Raw genomic sequence first — 18,182 nt, 5'->3', positions numbered from 1 at the left:
ATTTGTAGAGACGTGGATGGACCTAGAGACTGTCATACAGAGTGAAGTAAGTCAGAAAGAGAAAAACAAGTATCGCATATTAACGTATATATGTGGAACCTAGAAAAATGATACAGATGAACCAGTTTGCAGGGCAGAAAGTGAGACACAGATGTAGGGAACAAACGTATGGACACCAAGAGGGGAAAGCGGGGCGGGGGGTGGGGGTGGTGGGATGAATTGGGAGATTGGGATTGACATGTACACACTAATATGTATAACACAGATAACTAAGAAGAACCTGCTGTATAAAAAATTTATTAATTAAATTAAAAGAAAATCCCAAAACTGCCAAATTGTCTTCCACAGTGGCTGTGCCATTGTGCGTTCCCACCAGCTACGGATGAGCGTTCCTGTTGCCCCACACTCCCACCAGCATTTGGTGTTGTCAGTGTTCTGGAGTTTGGCCTTTCTATTAGGTGTGTAATAGTACCTTGTTGTTTTAATTTGCAATTCTCTATGACACGCGATGTAGAGTCTTTTTTCAAATGCTTATTTGCCATCTGTATATCTTCTTTGGTGAAGTGACTGTTCAGGTCTTTGGCCCATTTTTAAATCAGATTGTTTGTTTTCTTATTGATGTGTTTTAAGAGTTCTTTGTTTATTTTGGATAACATTTCTTTATTAGACGTGTCTTTTGCAAATATTTTCTTCCAGTCTGTGGCCTATCGTCTCGTTCTCTTGACATTGTCTTTTACGGAGCAGTTTTTAATTTTAATGAGGTCCAGCTTACCAGTTCTTTCTTTCATAAATGTCCTTGGTGTTGTATGCAAAAAATCATTGCCGTAGCCAAGGTCATCTAGGTTTCTTCCTATGGTATCGTCTAGCAATTTTGTGTATTTGTCTTTTACATTTAGGTCTATGAGTCATTTTAATTTTTGTGAAGGGTGTAAGGTCTGTGTTTAGACTCTCTCTTTTTGCCTGTGGATGTCCAGCTGTTCCAGCAACATTTGTTGAAAACACTAAACTCATTTGATTTTCAAAATAGACTTTGAGGCAGGCATTATTAGCCCACTTTTTCAGATAAAGAAACTGAGGCACAGAGAGGTTTTGTAAGTCACCCAGAGTAACACAGCTAGCCTTGACCGAGCTGGAATTTGAACCCAGGCAACCTGGCTCCCGAGTCCATGCACTCAATCCCTATCTATAAAAATAATCTCTCCCTCAGGGACTTCACTGGGGGTCCAATGGTTAAGACTTCGCCTTCCAATGCAGGGGTGCGGGTTTGATCCATGGTCGGGGAGCTAAGATCCCACATGCCTCGTGGCCAAAAAACCAAAAAATATAAAACAGAAGCAATATTGTAACAAATTCAATAAAGGCTTTAAAAATGGTCGATATCAGGGCTTCCCTGGTGGCGTAGTGGTTGAGAGTCCGCCTGCCGATGCACGGGACGCGGGTTCGTGCCCAGGTCTGGGAAGATGCCACATGCCGCGGAGCGGCTGGGTCCGTGAGCGATGGCCGCTGAGGCTGCGCATCCCGAGCCTGTGTTCCGCAATGTGAAAGGCCACAACGAGAGGCCCACGTACCGCACAAAAAAAAAAAAAAAAAAAGTTGACATCAAAAAGATCTTTTAAAAAAATGTCTCCCTCATACGTTTGTTGTGAGGAATAGAGATAGTGTCTAGCACATAGTAGCTGCTCAGAAAGCAATAGTGATAATCATTGTCTTACTTAGCTTCCAAGGTTCCGCTCAAATGGCATGTCCTCAGAGCAGCTTTCTTTCATTCCTCCAGCCAAATAAGCCATCCATTATAGCGTCATCTCATCATCCAAGGGATGACAGCGTGGTGAATCCCCCTGCAGTCAAAGTTCACTACCAGCCCCCGCCCTCACCATGTGAGTTCCCTGGAGAGACGCTCCAGGTCTGATAGCTCTATGTCCCTCAGAGTGTGCTGCACTTGGCACTTAGCAGGATCTCAGTAAAAGTGTGCTGCATTGAGTTTGGGTTACATGCTATTCCTTTATCCAACATGCACGTTCTGGGTTTGGTCTATTCCTCAGGATCTCTCAGTTCTTACTTAGCTCTTAGCTCCTGAGCCCCCTTGCTTGAACCTTCCCTGGTCTGTCGGGTTGGGCCACCCCTGCCAGAAGTTCCTGGTTGGGCTGTTTACGGAGGCAGCTGCCCTTGTCTGCGACACCCTTTTACCTGCACCACCCCACTCAGTTTCTTTCACGTTCTGGGGTACCTCCCTTCAGTATGGACACTGCCCGTAGAAATGCCCACCTCTCTCTCTCAGCTCAAGGCATAGCACCTCTCTTGGAGGTCTGGTCTCTAAATGTCTCTGGCCTCTTCCAGAAAGTCTAAAATTCCTTCTTAGTGGGTAGAGCAGCTCACCCGATATTGATAGGACATGAGGACCCAGGGGCAGACCTCATTCCAAAGAGCTTCTGAAAGCTGTTAATCTTGGCATTGCGGGACTCCTTTGGGGAGTGAGTGCCATTTATGGCTATGACTCCTGGGCCTTGGCTCATCCTTTAGGCAGCTCCACCTGAGACAGGGCTCTCTCAGGCCAAGCCACCAGGAGGCTGTGTCCACCTTGGGGAGTACATTCTTCCAGTGCCACCTTGGGCATGGCTGGCAGTGCCTGCTTTGGACTAGGCCATCTGGCATCCTCCAGCAGCACCCTATGTCTGTCTCTGCAGAGTCACCCTGGGAAGATGTGGCCCGCGAGGCTCAGTTGTTCTCTCTGGACAGCACTGTCCTGGGCAGCACCCTCTTGGACACAGCCAGCAGAGTCCACCAGTGACTGCCGCGGACAGAGCCTGTTCCATACATTCAGCATGACCCCGGGGCCTGCCCTGGGCACGCTCAGCAGCCCCCAGTGCCCAGTGCAGATAGGATCTCCAGGCAGGGCCTCTCGGACCCGGACCGAGGCCTCCAGGGCAGCTCCCGGTGCCCGCCTGGCCCGCTCTGGAGGCGCGCCCAGGCGCTGCCAGGAAGGCCGGCCGTTTATCCCCGGAGCCGCCAGCAGGGAGCTCCCTTTCGGCTCGGCTCGTGCGGCCGCGGGGGGCGGCGCTGCGCTGCGCCGTGCTGCGCTCTGCCCGGACCGGGCCGGGGCCGCTGGATGCCGCGTCTTCGCTCCTGCTGCCTGCCGGGCGGGCTCCGGCGGCCGGTGAGTGCGGGGCGGCGGGGATGGCCGCTCGGTAGCGGGCCGGGCCCGGGGTGGGGGTGGGGGGGGGCGGCGGGGCGGGCTCGGGCCGGGAAGGCGGGCGGGCGGCGGGGCCCGCCGGCTCCTCCTCCTCCCCTGTACCCTGGAAGCGGCGGCCCGGACTCCCGGCTCCGGTCCCTGGCCGTGCCGCGCAGCTCGGCGCCGGGACGCGGGGCCGACCGGGAGTGGGGCGGGAGGGCGAGCTCCGGCCCCTTTTGCCACCTCGAGGGGCGGGGGGAGGCCGGACAGGGTGGCCTTCAGTTTCGGGGGGGCGTTCGGGGCTCGGGGGAGCCCAGGTGGCCCCGAGCTGCGGGGTGGAGGCTGCAGCCCGGGGGGTAGGGGGCTTCTCGAGGCCAGGCCCAGGCCCCCCAGACAGACTGACGGACCGAGGCTCTGAGGAAGGCAGCGGGGAAGGCGAGCACCTCCACCGAGTCCTTTATCCCTCCCAGCGGCCTTCACCCTTTCATTGCCAGGCCGACACCGGACTCCTCTCAAAGGAGCAGCTGCCAGACAGCTGGCAAAACAATGGAGACCCTGCTTCCCTGGGCCCCCTCCCCTTGGGGCAGAAGACGGGGGGCGGGTGGGTGAACGGTAGGCTTTGGGGATTAGGGTGTGCCAGCTGTCCCCTGCGAATGGCTGCTCACCTCACCTCTCCCTGCCAAGGGGTGGGGTGCGTGTGGGAAGGTTGGACTATCTGCCCCAGGCCTCTGGGAGAGACTGCCCTGATGCCCCGCCCTGCGAACCTGTCATGCCAGTTGCTTCGCCAATGGGAAGGGGAGATGGTAAGGTTCGCTGCCCCCCACCCCCTTGTTGGGGGTGCCGCTGGTACCAAGCCTGGTGAGGAGTGGGTCCTGTTCCTGGCTGAGATAAGGCCTGCAGGGACACACCGCACATTGGAGCTTTGTTTGGGGGTAGGGGTGCAGTGGGGGATGGCGGTGTCACCCTGTTGCAAGGCATGTGTGTCCTGCTGATTAGTTGGAAAGGCTGCCGGCCAGAATGAGCTGGCGGGGAGGGTGAGGATGGGGGAGGCTGCCAGTTCGTTTTTTAAGCAGTACTCCTTTTGCCTCGTCCCTTGGCCAATGGGGCATGTGTTTGGCAGTGTCCTCATGGTTTGTGTTTGTGTAGGGAGGCCTGGGATGGTGCTTCCTGGGAAGACCTTTCCTGCCTAGGGCCTTCCTGCCCTCAGATGGTCCCCCCAAATTATGGAATTGGATTCCCTCCCCTCTTCACCTTGCCAGTGATTTATGTAGGTTTGTTTTGTCTTTTGGAGTACCTAGCATGTCTGTGGCTGAGGAGGCCTAGTAAATCCCCCTATGAAGAGTGAATGGTGCCGAGTGTGTCTGCACTGCGGCCATGCTGGAAGGGATGGAAGGTTGTCCAGGTGATTAAGAGCAAGAACACCTTAGCAAGACATTGAACCTAGAGGTTCAAGCTGCCTTGCCATGTGCTTACCAGGTCTGGAGCCCTTTTCTTGGGCAGGTTGGTATCCTGTTGTCATGGCAATGGAGTTGGCCTTGCCTCGTGTTCCCCACCCTATTAGCTCAGGGGCTACTTTCTAGTTGGAGATACTGAAAATTGCTCTCTTGAGGTCTCTGGTTTCCGGACAGACCTCACTGGCTCTTTGTCAGTGGCCTGCCCTCTGTCCTTTTGTGATGAGGACTTTCCAGGAAGCATCCTCCTGGTTGCTGGACATGACTGGTTATATATAGCTTTGGGTGGAGGTGTGCTTGTACATTTGGGGTTAGGAACATTGGAGTTGGGGCCTCAATTCCAGGAAGATGATGGGGGAAGCTATTGTGTTGGGGGGTTAGGGGAATGAGAAGCATCACAGGTGGGAGTGGAGGGTGGGTGAGGAAGGGGTAGAATGCTGATGGTCACTTCCTGTGGGAGCTTTGAGCTTTGAACAGTTGATGACTTGGCACCTGGCAGCTCTGAATATCTAGTTTGTTTACTCCTGTCTCCTGGCCTGACTCAGGTGCCAGGGTGTGTGTCCCAGGGCTTCCTCTCACGATCCAGGCTCTCCTCAGAAATCTTCAGGTGGATTGTGCCCTTCCTGACTCCTGCCTGGTCCCTCAACCTCACTGCCTGGCAGTCTGGGCAGCCAGCCTGTTGGCTGGAGACCGCTTCACTGGCCTAGCTTGAGGCTGTTCATTGAGGGGTGCATGTGTCTTCAGAAGCTGGGCCTGAAAACTCCAGGGTCCCCCAGTGGCAGGTACCTGAAGGTTGACTGGGAGGGGCAGAAGTGGGGCTTGTGTGAAAGGAAGAATCCACCCTCTTAGGTGGAGCAGGGAGTTGTTGGAACTCAGGAAGGCTTGATTCAGACTTGCTGTGTCACAGATCTCCAGGGCAGCAGGGCTGTTCTTACTCCTTCTCAACCAGAGGTCTGTCCCCAGCCAGACCTCCTTCACCTGGAGTGGACACCACAGACTGGAGCCAGAACATCCACGTGAGCAGGGTCCTGTTGGTGGCCCTGAGCCCCAGGCCTTGTCCTGGGCCTCTCCTGGGTGTGGTGGGTAAAGCTGAGGGGCTCTGGCCTGATATAGTTTAAAGGTTTGAGGGGTTGGGAGGGCCCAGCCCACCCTGTGCTATGACGAACAGGTTTCCCCAGGACTTGGGTTGGGGGCTTGATGGAGCTTTTAAGTTCTCCTTTGGGTCAGGCCCCGGGGTTCTTTAAGATCTGCTCACTGCACCTCACCCCCCATCACCATTTTCTGAGGCAGCCTGAATTAGAGGGTTAGGTGGTGCAGTAGTGGGAACTGGATTCGGAAGGGTGGGGAGCAGACTTGGAAAACCCCTCACCCTCCGCCCCTTACTTTCCTGCCCTTTCTCTTGAGGTAGGAATTGTGTGGCTTGTAAATTATCCACATTCCCTTGACATTTCAAATAGTTTACAGTCAGGCAGCAGTTTAAATTGTGGACTGATGATTTTACAGGGCCCAGGGCCCTTTCTCGCAGCCAGGTACTTTATAGTCACTTACAAGGAATTATTTTTGTTATTCTCTAGTATTCAGAGATGTTGGATGATGGGCTGTAGGTCACACAGCAAATCAGAGGGAGAGCGGGATTAGAACCTCAAGTTTGTGGTTGAGTTGAATACCTCTTCAGCGAAGCCCAAGTCTGAAGTCTCAGGCCCATGGAGATTTTAGAGTTGAAAAAGCTGAGGTCTAGAGAGAGGACGGGACTTGCTCAAGGTCACACAGGAGGTGGGGTGTTGGGGTGTTAGCTGAGCTTAGCGCCCCGCGGGCTGCGGCAGGCCCCGCGTGGGGCCAAGGAAGTGCATCTGGAAGAGCCGCCGGGGACCTGGCCGGGCTTCTGGCACGTCTCCCGCTCTCGTTTCTCCCGGGGCCTGCGGGATTGCTGCGTTCCAGGGGAGACGGTATCGCAGCGGAGGCGCCGCGGGGCTGCGTCTGCGCCGGCCCGGCTGCCTGGAGGTGCCGAGGGCCGAGGGTTCCCGGCGCTGCGGCGGGCAGGGCAGGGAGCCGGCTGCCGGGCGGCCGGGCCGGCTGATGTCATGTGAGAAGCGTGCAGACGGAGTGAGTGAGCACACCTGGAGCCAGAGAAGCTCCATGTGACCTGGCAGTGAGTCATGGGCCGCGGCGGGGCTCAGCAGGACCGCCGGCAAGAAGCTCCACGGCGGCGGCGACAGGCGTCACCCTGCGCTGCCCGGGCCGGGCGAGCCCCCCTGGGCCACGCGTGCAATTCCTCGGTCCGGGCTGGCGGGCGGGCGAGCGCCCCATCAAGGCCTCGGGGCGGTAGGAAACGGCCGCTTAGGGAGGTCAGAGGCCAAGGGAGAGAGGCCGGCTCTCTTGGGAAAGTATTTCCTTTGTATTTATTTATGAGTGTGGTCGAGGGTGGGAGGACTGGCCGTTTTAAAGTATACACCCACAGCAGCCAAGTCTGGGCGCCCTTTTCTTGGGATTCTAATGTTATAGTTTCCATTTCCTGGGGTTTCTACTTTGCCAGCTGCAGGGTGACCCATTTAAATCTGTCCGCACTTAAAGCCACAAGACACTAGTGAGATCTATTTTAACCAAGTCCCCCAAGTCACTGAAACATTTTCAAAGCATGAGATGGCCAGCTTTGAACTTGTCGTTGCAAACCGGTTTACAGCTTTAATGCCAAATGCATTGCTTATTACTTTGTCACACCTTCCTTTTTTCTTCTTTGATCTTTAAAATCACAAAAGTAACATGCTAAAAAAGGGTTTTTTCTGTAGCAAGTCTATGAGGTAGAAAGCTGAAGTGTTACCCCTCTTTGCCATTATTCCACAGAGAAAAATCACTGATATATTTGTGTAACAGACCTTTCCAGACTATTTTTTAAAAGCTTGTTATGAATATTTTATATATTATGTATTTATAGTTTAATACTTATATGTTATATAAATAGAGTTTTGTGTGTGTGTGTGTGGTACACGGGCCTCTCACTGCTGTGGCCTCTCCCGTTGCGGAGCACAGGCTCCGGACGCGCAGTCTCAGCGGCCATGGCTCATGGGCCCAGCCGCTCCGCGGCATGTGGGATCTTCCTGGACCGGGGCACGAACCCGTGTCCCCTGCATTGGCAGGCGGACTCTCAACCACTGCACCACCAGGGAAGCCCCTACCTCATTCTTTTAAATAACTGCTAAGTTCTATAATTTAGCCACTCTCCTAGTGATGGGCATTTATAGAGACAGAATTTTGCTATTATGAAATAGCAAAGATTAGCCATGTTTATTGTGCTGCAAAGATTAGCTATGTTTATTGTGTGAATATATCTATAGATGTCCTATAAATGGAATGGCCCTGTCAAAGAATATGTACCTTTAAATATTTTCGTAGATACCACACACTTGCCCTCCTTTTATCAACTTATATTCCCAGCAACACATTTGGGACACCCTGCTTCTCATCCTCTAATTGATTGATGTTAGCTTGGTAGTTTTTACTAAACTGCTAAGTGAACGCAGTATACCTCTGTTTTATTTCGCACAGCTGTGACTCTTACTCAGGCTGAATACCTGTTCATGTTTGTTGGCCATTTGTATTTCCGCATCTATGAATTGCCTGTCCTTATCTTGGCAGTAGTTATATGGGGCCTCTGGACTCGAGCCAGTGTGATCCAGCTTGGCCGTGTGCTAACTGGATTGCCTTCACTTCTTTGGGCTTTACTTTCCATATACAAAGGTTCTGTAGAGCATTAAGATTGTATGTCTAGACTTATTTTAGTCATATGTGTGCTGATAATCATTTGTGTACTTTATTATCCTCTCTACCATCCCATTAAATGGCATGAATGTGCCTTGCTACCACTGGGTACCATTCTTGAGGACTTAGTTTGGTCTAGGCATTATATGAAGGGCATATATACACATTTCATTTAATTCCCATGCCTTATGTGGTAGGTACTATTATTTCCATTAAAAAAAATGGGAAAATAGAGGCACAGAGGCTTTAAGTGACTTGCCCAAGATTGCATCGCTGTCAACCCGAATTTGTTTTCAGCTTTGTTACCTGACATCTGAAGCCTAAACTCTTTCATGGGTTTTATTTATCTTTATATCCCCTACATTTAGTAGGTGCTTGATAAATACATACTTTTCCCAACATTTTATCACAAGGATCTGCAAACATTTAGAAAAGTTAGAGTTCTACAGTGAACACCCCATCTCCTAGACTCTACAGTGAACGCTTTACTATCCTTGTTTATCACATCTTTATCCCTTGATCCAACCCTCAAGGCATCTTATATTTTTGATGCCTCTCAGAGTAAATTGCAGACACCAATATACGTTACCCCCAATACATTAGCATACATATCATTAACTAGAGTTTGATATGTGTTTACTGTTTTCTTCTTTTGAGTGAATATTTCATACAATGAAATGCACTAATCTTATGTGCACTATTTGATGACAATTGACAAAATGTATACATCTGTCAACCCAAACCTTTATCAAGATATGTAACATGAACATTACCCCGGAAAGTTCCCTCATGCCCTTTCTCAGGTAATCCCCACTCCCACTCCACCCCCACTTCCCAGAGGTAACCACTGTTCTGATTTTTTTTCACCATGGGTTACTTTTGCCTATACTAGAAATTCATATAAAAAGTACCATACCAGTATGTCGAAGTCTTCTTTTACCGTCACTTAACAGATGTTTTTGAGATTCATCCCTGTTGTGTGTATCAGTAGTAGTTTCCTTTTTATTGCTGAGTAGTATTCCATGATATGAATATGTAAATTGTTTCTCCTGTTGATGAATTGATAGGTGCATACTTGAATTGAAAGGTCCTTGCCCTCAAAATGCTGTCTTAAAGTAATAAAGCAGCTGAGTTGACTGATTCAGTGGTACTTTGCTTTGATTTGGGGGATAGTAGGGTCAAGATGATTTAGGTACGTACCCTAATTTACACACAGACCTTCCCTCCACTTAAAATTAGGAAAGGCCTCCTGGAGTAGGGTGAGGGGTGAAAGACAGAGAAGGAGGTCAGAAAAACTGTAAGGTTACCTTCGGTGGGGGGGTAAGAGACGAAGGGGAGGCAGGTAGAAACTGCAGCTTGGAATGGGAGTGGGGAGGTAGTGATTGCAGCTGGAGACTTTGGACCTAAGGACAGGAGATGCGGGAAAGTCCAAGGTCCACAGGAAGTTGACAGAGCCCAGGTCTCTGGTGAATTGGGCTCTGAGATGCATAGGAGCAGCTGCAGCTATACTGCAGGTCTGACCCTGGAGGGGGAGGTTGCAGGTAGCTCTAGACATGTGGCACAGGAGAGAACCCAGGCCACAGCCAGGCCTGGCAATTGTAGGGACAACAGTGGGGAAGGGGTACCTTGTGAGCTGTGTAGATAACAGTGGCAGGACAGGGCTGATGAGGGAAGGGCTGAAATGGACCTAGTCTCCAAAGGCCCCAGGGTTGGGATGAGAGGGGTGACTTTGGCAGAAAGTTAATAAATAACTTATGTCCACAAGAGACTTAAATATTTGGAATTTTATAGCTAGAAGAGACCTAGATCATCTAGTCCAACCTTGAGCAAAGTGACAGGCTCAAGGTCCCCTAGCGATTTGTTGGCAGATCCAGGCCTAGATACCAGATCTTCTAACATTTCCTGCCAGCACTATCCCCCTGTGCTGCTGCTGTGACTGTCTGTTGTTTCTGCCTGATGCAGTGCTAGTGAGGGACAAGCTTTTGCCGAGACAGCCCAAAGATTCTGGAATTCTGGGGGCTGTGTACCGTTGATACTGCTCAGATATCTAGTCCCCAGCAAAGAGCCGGCACTGGGTAAGGATTGCAGAGTGAGAATTGGAGACCATAAAAGGTGTCTTGGTGGGATAGCATTGTAGGCGGTTTGGTTCTCTGTGGTTGGGCTGAGGCTGAGATATTGGTTTGTTCCCTCCAAGTCCCCAAGGTGGGTTTCTTTCTTCATTTCCCCCACATGTCCCCCTGGAGCCATCTTCTAACCTAGCCTTTTAAGAGAGTGCAGGTAGTGACGGGTGAGAGGTAAGGTGAGCAGTGACCAACCAAAGATCCTGCATCTTAGCATATGGTAGGTCTGTCCATACCCCCATCGGCGTTCAGGAGGAGAGGGAGAGACCCCCTATATTACAGTAGAGCCCTGAAGAGAGGATGCCTGCTGCCGGGCTCCCCTTCACCCTGAATCAGTCCAGGCTCAGCTAGCCGAGGCTGTCCCTGGCTTTGCACTTCTTGGGCCCTAGATTTTCTGTCTTCCCACTCCCAGGTACTGTGCTTGGAACATTAAGAACTAAAAAGTTCAGAGGGAACTTTGTTTTACCAGGTAGGCACGGAGGTCAGAGGGGGAGAGGGGTGCCTGCTAGGTCCACAGGGAACCAATGACTGGGCCAGATCTCCCACCTCTTTGGATATGCTCTATAACTCAAGAGTTCTCTAGAACTGCACTGCCCAAGCACAGGGCTGTTGAATACTTGAAATGTGGTTTGTCTGAATTGAGATGTGCTCCGAGTGTTAAATGTGCACTGGATTTCGAAGACTTAATACGGAAAAGAGAATGTAAAATATCCCAATATTTTTTACATAGGTTACATGTTGAGATGACAATATTTTGGATATCTACGTTAATAAAGTATGTTGTTAAAGTTAATTTTAACCGTTTCTTTTTACCTTTTTTAATATGGCTGCTAGAAAATTTACAATTCCATATATGACTTGAATTATATTTCTTGTGGACAGCGCTGCTCTAGAAAGGATACTCTGATCTCTCAGGGGCCACATGGGTCAGGGTGATGGGCAGGGGGAAAGCAGTTAGCCAGTACCCCGGGGCCCTTGGGCACTTCTGGCCTTGATGCCTTCCTAGGCATTGTACCTGGGTTGGGGGTCCTTCTCAGTAGAATTGGGGGGCCTGGAATGCCCTGCTTGGTTGTGGCAGTGGGGTACACAGAGAGGAAAGGCCTCTCCAGGGCTTGGTAAGAGCTCGCTGCTGCAAGGGGTAAGCTTGTAGGTCTTGTGTCCAGAACTCAGAGCGGGAGGCCTTCATGGAGAAAGAAAAAAGTACATTTAATTTCTAATTAGGTGGTACAGCCTGCTTCTTGTTCCCTGCTGGTTAGAACAAGGAAGGCTCTCTCAACTCCACCCCACCAGGTTTTTCTCCATCCTGTCCCCAGATGGGTGTGCCTAGGGGTGGGAGTAGGTTGGCGCCCTAGGCGCATAAGCCCTGGAGCTGGGGTTTTCTCTCAGGCTGCCACGACTTTCTTCCTGAGGCTATATTTAGGTGTTGGTCTGGGGAAAAGGATGTGAGCTTTTCAGGATCCTGTTTATCCAGCAGACCCCACGCCCACCCCCACCTTGCAGCTGTCTGTCCTCTATTCAGTCTGGAACTTCCCCTTACCTCCCTCCCTGCTTCACTTTGGGCGCCCAGGCCCTAGAAAGAAAACAACATTTGCCATTGAATCCTGCGGTCACCGCCTACTAGCTGTGTGACAACTAACATATACTTAATTTTCTGAGCCCTGTTTTCTCATTTGTAAAGTAGAGATAATGATACCTACCTTGCAGGGATGCTGTGAGGTTCAAATGAGATAGTGTGTGTAAAGTGCCTGGCATTATGCCTGGTGAGTAGCAGTCATTAAATAAGTGTTGGTTCTTTAAGATCTTCTGTCAGGCAGTGGTTAAGGCTGCTGCTCTAGGGATAGCAGGTTTAGGAAAGAGTCCAGTAGCATGTGATGCCTATTGCCTTAATGACATAGGTTATGGGGAGGTGATGGTGCACAGAGTCCATTTCCTTTTTCCTTTGTGTTTGAATCTTTTTTTTTAATATTTATTTATCTATTTATTTTATTTTTGGCTGTGTTGGATCTTAGTTGTGGCACGCAGGCTTCACTCTAGTTGTGTCGTGTGGGCTCAGTAGTTGCAGCGCACGGGCTTAGTTGCCCTGCAGCACGCGTGATCTTAGTTCACCGACCGAACCCGCGTCCCCTGCATTGGAAGGTGGATTCTTTTTTTTTAATTAAAAAAAAATTATTTATTTTATTTATTTAATTTTAGCTGCGTTGGGTCTTCGTTGCTGTGCGCGGGCTTTTCTTCTCTAGTTGCAGTGAGCGGGGGCTACTCTTCGTTGTGGTGTGTGGGCTTCTCATTGTGGTGGCTTTTCTTTTTTTTTTCTTAAATATTTTTATTTACTTATTTGGTTGCATCTGGTCTTAGTTGTGGCAGGCAGGCTCCTTTGTTGCGGCTCGTGTGGTGGCTTCTCTTGTGGAGCACGGGCTCTAGGCAAATGGGCTCTAGAGCGCAGGCTCAGTCGTTGTGGCGCACGGGCTTAGTTGCATGTGGGATCTTCGCAGACCAGGGCTCAAACCCGTGTCCCCTGCATCGGCAGGTGGATTCTTAACCACTGCACCACCAGGGAAGTCCCTTGCATTTGAATCTTAAGTCAGATCCCAAGTTGGCTTGATGACATCCTCTAACCAGGAGGTTAGATCTCCCAGATGCCACCACCATGCACAGCTAAGCCTGGGTCTTTCAGGGATTACAGGAAATGACAGACTTTGGAGTCTGGGCTTTTATAAACTGATCTAAACCTCGTTTCCGTATTTGTAAAATGGGGGTAATGACAGACCTACCCGTAGCAGTGTTGTGAAGATTACCTTAATTGAGACAGTACCGTGTAAAACAGAGCACCTGGCACATAACTGGCACTCAGTGAGGGAAAGCTGTGCTCATTAGTTGGCCGTGTCTGGATTGGAGACACAGAAAGAGGCTCTGCTCGAATAACCTTTCTCCCTGTTTCTGTTTGCAGCGGCAAGGTGGGGCACGAAGGCCCTGTGCTGAGCACCCGTAGTCCTCTGGGGTGCCACCCCTAAAAATAGCACCCCACCATGTTTAACCTAATGAAGAAAGACAAGGACAAGGATGGCACGCGGAAGGAGAAGAAGGAGAAAAAGGAGAAGAAGGAGCGGATGTCAGCGGCGGAGCTGCGGAGCCTGGAAGAGATGAGCCTGAGGCGTGGCTTCTTCAACCTGAGCCGCTCCTCCAAGCGTGACTCGAAGACACGCTTGGAAATCTCCAACCCCATCCCCATCAAGGTGGCCAGCAGCTCCGACCTGCACCTGACTGACATCGACTCCGACAGCAACAGGGGCAGTGTCATCCTGGACTCGGGCCACCTGAGCACAGCCAGCTCCAGTGATGACCTCAAGGGTGAGGAAGGCAGCTTACGGGGCTCGGTGCTGCAGCGGGCAGCCAAGTTCGGCTCCCTGGCCAAGCAGAACTCACAGATGATTGTCAAGCGCTTCTCCTTCTCCCAGCGCAGCCGGGATGAGAGCGCCTCAGAAACCTCCACCCCCTCAGAGCACTCTGCCGCCCCGTCTCCACAGGTAGAGGTGAGGACCCTAGAGGGACAGCTGATGCAGCATCCCGGCCCAGGCATCCCTCGACCAGGACCTCGGTCCCGAGCCCCTGAGCTGGTGACTAAAAGGTTCCCGGCTGACCTGCGCTTGCCCCCCGTGGTGCCCCCGCTGCCCCCTGCCCTCCGGGAACTGGAACTGCAGCGACGGCCCACGGGGGACTTTGGCTTCTCCCTGCGACGCACAACCATGCTGGATCGGGGCCCCGAGGGCCAGGTCTATCGGAAGGTGGTTCACTTTGCTGAGCCCGGCGCGGGCACCAAGGACCTGGCCCTGGGGCTGGTGCCGGGTGATCGTCTGGTGGAGATTAATGGGCACAATGTGGAGAGCAAGTCCAGGGATGAGATTGTGGAGATGATCCGGCAGTCTGGGGACAGCGTGCAGCTCAAGGTGCAGCCCATCCCGGAGCTCAGCGAGCTGAGTCGGAGCTGGCTGCGGAGCGGCGAGGGACCCCGCAGGGAGCCAGCCCATGTGAGTCTTGGCCTGGGCAGCCGGGGGCAAGCAGGGATTGGGGATGTTGGCATCTCCTGCGACTGTACCTGGGTGGATGATTGGGGTACCCAGGAGCTACGGTCAGAGCCTAGCGAGTGTGTGACCGGTGAAGCCGTGCCACTCCTTGGGCTCCGGGACGACTTACCTGGCCTGTGGTGTGATACACAGCGATACAAGCTTCATGATACCCTGGTGGGCTAATATGTCCTGAGCCCTAAATTGGGGCATGGGGGCTAACATGTGCCACTTCCAGATGTGAGAGCCACTCTGGGCTACTACTGGTCCAGACTGGTATCTGGACTAAAATATAGGATTTCCATTATTTAGATATTGGAGGTGAAAAAAAGATAAATTATTTTAAATCAGGGCTCACATTGGTAGCTCCTGGGGAGATGACCTCAGGCCTCCTTTTACCCCTGAGTGACTGAGGAGCTGAATACCAGGTAAGGTTGCAGAGATAATCAGTGGCCAGATCATCGAAGACCTTGTAAATAATGGTAGGAGTTCAGATTTTATCCCAGTGAAACGGGACCATTGTAGGGTGTTCAGCAGGGGAGTGACTGGATCTGATTTATAAAGAACACTAGGCCTCCAAGAGTCTTTATTATCTCTTGGAAGAAGAAAAAGCACGGCCCTGGAAAGGCAAAAGGGATCAGGCCTACAGAGATAGTATGACCTGACTATCCCTGAGATCCCAACTCTTATCCTGCCCACACAAAACAGCAGTGGAAGGGGGTGACATAGGAGCAGAAGAGACTGAGATTAGATGTATGAGCAGGTCTCTGAGGGGATGGAGATCTCTAACCCCAGGGGACTTTTGATAGGGTGGCTACAAATCAGTTTGGAGTGTTCTGCCTGGAGACAGTCTAGGAGGGACAGGTTGGCCTCTAGCCATCCCTTTGTCCTGGCTGTGGGTTTTAGGATCGTTCCGATCTGGTCCCTGCAGCCTGACCACTGCATAGCCTGGCCAGGACCTTTCAGCACTAAGTGACCAGCCAGATGTGTCAAAGTCAGAAGCAGGAGGAAATGCTAAGGAAGCAAGCAGAGTCCTGGTCCTGGCTTTCTCCTGGGGAGGGGAAGTGGGAGCTCAGATGGCTGTTCAGCCTGGCAGCGTCTCGGGCCAGGGGGGCCTGGGAGCGGCAGGGTTAGGCTCTGGCGGGAAGCACTGGAGCTGGGTTCCCGGCCTTCCTTTACCCGGGGGCTGGTGGGGTCAGGCAGCTTTGCTAGTCAGGAAAGGGTAGTGAGTAGAAGGGAGCCTGTTGTGGAATCCAGGGGAAGACCTGGACCCATTTATTCCGGAAACACACATCAGGCACCTACTGTGTGGTAGCCATCAGGCTAGACTGAACTCAGGGAAGTGCAACTTAGAGGGAGTAGTCTTTATTTCAGAACCAAAAATCATACCGTGTTGCCATGTCTGTCTGCTTTCTACCAGGCTAGCATTGCTTTTAACAGATGGAACTCTCTTCTTCTTAAAGAATGAATCTCCCCTGGGGGATTGTTGCCAGCTCCCTGTTGAACCACAGCACAGGCCTCTGTGGGGCCCTGGGCCTGGCATCTCGGATGCTGTTTAGTTTTGTCTTTATAGCACAGGGATCATCCTGGTATCTCATATTTCCCAGCCACTCTCCCTTCCCAGCTAGCTGCTGCTACCTCATCCCTGGGGAAGTGGATGGCTTCGCTTTGGAGGCCCTGGTGGATTCCACATTACAGCAGGTAGCCCTGAAATGCTGGCTTGTTCTCGTCCCTGTGGGGCAAACCCAGCTGGTGGCCAGAGGACGTCTTTGTCGACCTGAGGGATCGGGCAGGGGGCGTAGTTGAAAGCCCCATCCTCATGAGTCTCCTAGAGCCCTCTGACAGGTTAAGAGAAGCCCTGTATCTTTTCCTACCTGGGTAGGTGGTGGGGACTCAGGCCACAGCAGAGGGGAGTGGAGTGAGCCCAGCATTCCAGCTTCCTGGGACAGACCCCGGAGCGGGTGTGGGAGTGCTGCAGCCTCTTCTGCGGCTCTCATCCTCTATCTCCTCCTCTTCCTCCTGCTCCTTTTCTTGGCAGCAGTTCTAATCCCAGTTCCATGCCAAGAAAAGAGTCTTCCCGCCTCCTCCAGGCTGCTGGGTGGGGTACCCTGACAACTCCAGCCCCACGGGTACAGCTCCTGGCGGCCACCCTGCCCATCAGGCCATCCATCAACTGTGTCCACACATTGCCTGTCCCCAGGGAGCTCTGAGGGAGCTGGTTAGCCATCTGTTCTCTTTTGGCACACAGATGGGGGCCAGGCCCCATGGCTTTTTCCGTGGCCTCTTCAGAAGGCCCCAGGGAGAGACAGCCCCTTGGGTTTCCTTCTCACATGGTGTGTGTCCGGAATGCTTGGCTCACACCTTCTTCGTGTATCCCTGTGGCTGCTAGACAGGGTTCCACTGGGAGCAGGGGTGAGCTACGGTAGTAAGATAGACTTGGGGCCTGATAGGAACCACTCAGCTGGCCTGAGAGAAACAACTCTTCTGCGTCTTTTCTTCCGCTCACCTATCTATCAAACAAACATTTGTTGAGCACTTTCTGTGTGCTAGGTCCTGGGATCCAGCAGTGAGCAGCACATACCCCCAGCCCCAAGGAGCTCATAGTGTGGTGGGAGGGATGGTCAAGTGGCAGACAAGGGCAATGCCATTTGAGAAGCTCAGTGACAGGGGCCAGGACACGGCCCTAGGGAGCACAGAAGAGGGACTTCTAGGACAGCCTTGGGAATGAGTCAGGGAGGACTGACATCTGGGTGGGAGATGAGTGTCAGGGAGGCGAGAGGAGGAAGAGGAAGGCTGTAAGACACATGTCAAGGTCTAGAGGTTGGAGAGAATGACACATCTGGGGAATAAGACTGGGGGACAGTGTGGGGACATTATTGAGAGAAGCAGCAGGAGAAGCAAGCAGGGGCAGGTCACAAAGGCCCTTGTGAGTCACGCTAGGGAATGTGAACTTTAACCCAAGGGCAATGAAGCAATTTAATTAGGGAGTGATGGGAACAGGTTTTTGAAAAATCTCTCTGCATATGGAGAATGCTTTCAGGTGTAGCAAGGATAGCTGTGGGGAGAATAGTGAGGGAGCTGTTGTAATCTCAGTAGGATGGATGGAGGCGTGAACTTGGGTAAGCAGTGGAGAGGGAGAGATGTATCAGATGGGAGCAACTGAGGTAGGCTCTGTTGTCTTTTTTATTTTATTTCAGCTTTTTTTAAATTAAAATATAGTTGATTTACAATGTTGTGTTACTTTCTGGTGTACAGCAAAGTGATTCAGTTTTATATATGTATATAAAATATATATTTTTTCAGATTCTTTTCCATTATAGTTCATTGCAAGATATTGAATATAGTTCCTTGTGCTGTATAGTAGGACCTTGTTGTTTATCTATTTTATATATAGTAGTTTGTATCTGCTAATCCCAAACTCCTAATTTATCCTTCTCCCTCCATTTCTCCTTTGGTAACCATAAGTTTGTTTTCTATGTCTGTGAGTCTATTTCTGTTCTTTTTTAAAAATTAATTAATTAATTAATTATTATTTGGCTGTGTCGGGTCTTCATTGCTGCACACGGGCTTTCTCTAGTTGTGGCGAGCGGGGGCTACTCTTCGTTGTGGTGCGCTGGCTTCTCATTGA

At 51.4% G+C, this 18,182-nt stretch overlaps 1 protein-coding gene across 10 annotated transcripts in view; it reads left to right on the top strand.

The window, feature by feature from the left end:
- The first annotated feature begins 5,144 nt into the window (after positions 1–5,144).
- Positions 5,145–18,182, top strand: part of MYO18A (myosin XVIIIA) — a 93,453-nt gene continuing 80,415 nt past the window's right edge. For 2 of the 10 annotated variants that reach the window (XM_049701721.1, XM_049701720.1), the window contains exons 1-2: positions 5,146–5,402; positions 13,441–14,518. In XM_049701721.1, coding sequence (XP_049557678.1) covers positions 13,520–14,518 — 999 coding nt within the window. In that variant the 5' untranslated portion in view covers positions 5,146–5,402; positions 13,441–13,519. Of the gene's footprint in view, positions 5,403–5,475; positions 5,700–13,440; positions 14,519–18,182 lie in introns of those variants that run through there. The other 8 variants (XM_049701713.1, XM_049701712.1, XM_049701719.1 and 5 more) reach the window with 7 other exon arrangements.

This window comes from Orcinus orca, chromosome 19, assembly GCF_937001465.1.
Source record: "Orcinus orca chromosome 19, mOrcOrc1.1, whole genome shotgun sequence".
Lineage (NCBI taxonomy): Eukaryota > Metazoa > Chordata > Mammalia > Artiodactyla > Delphinidae > Orcinus > Orcinus orca.
Note: the sequence above shows the minus strand (reverse complement) of the source record. Positions and strands in the feature narration are given on the sequence as shown.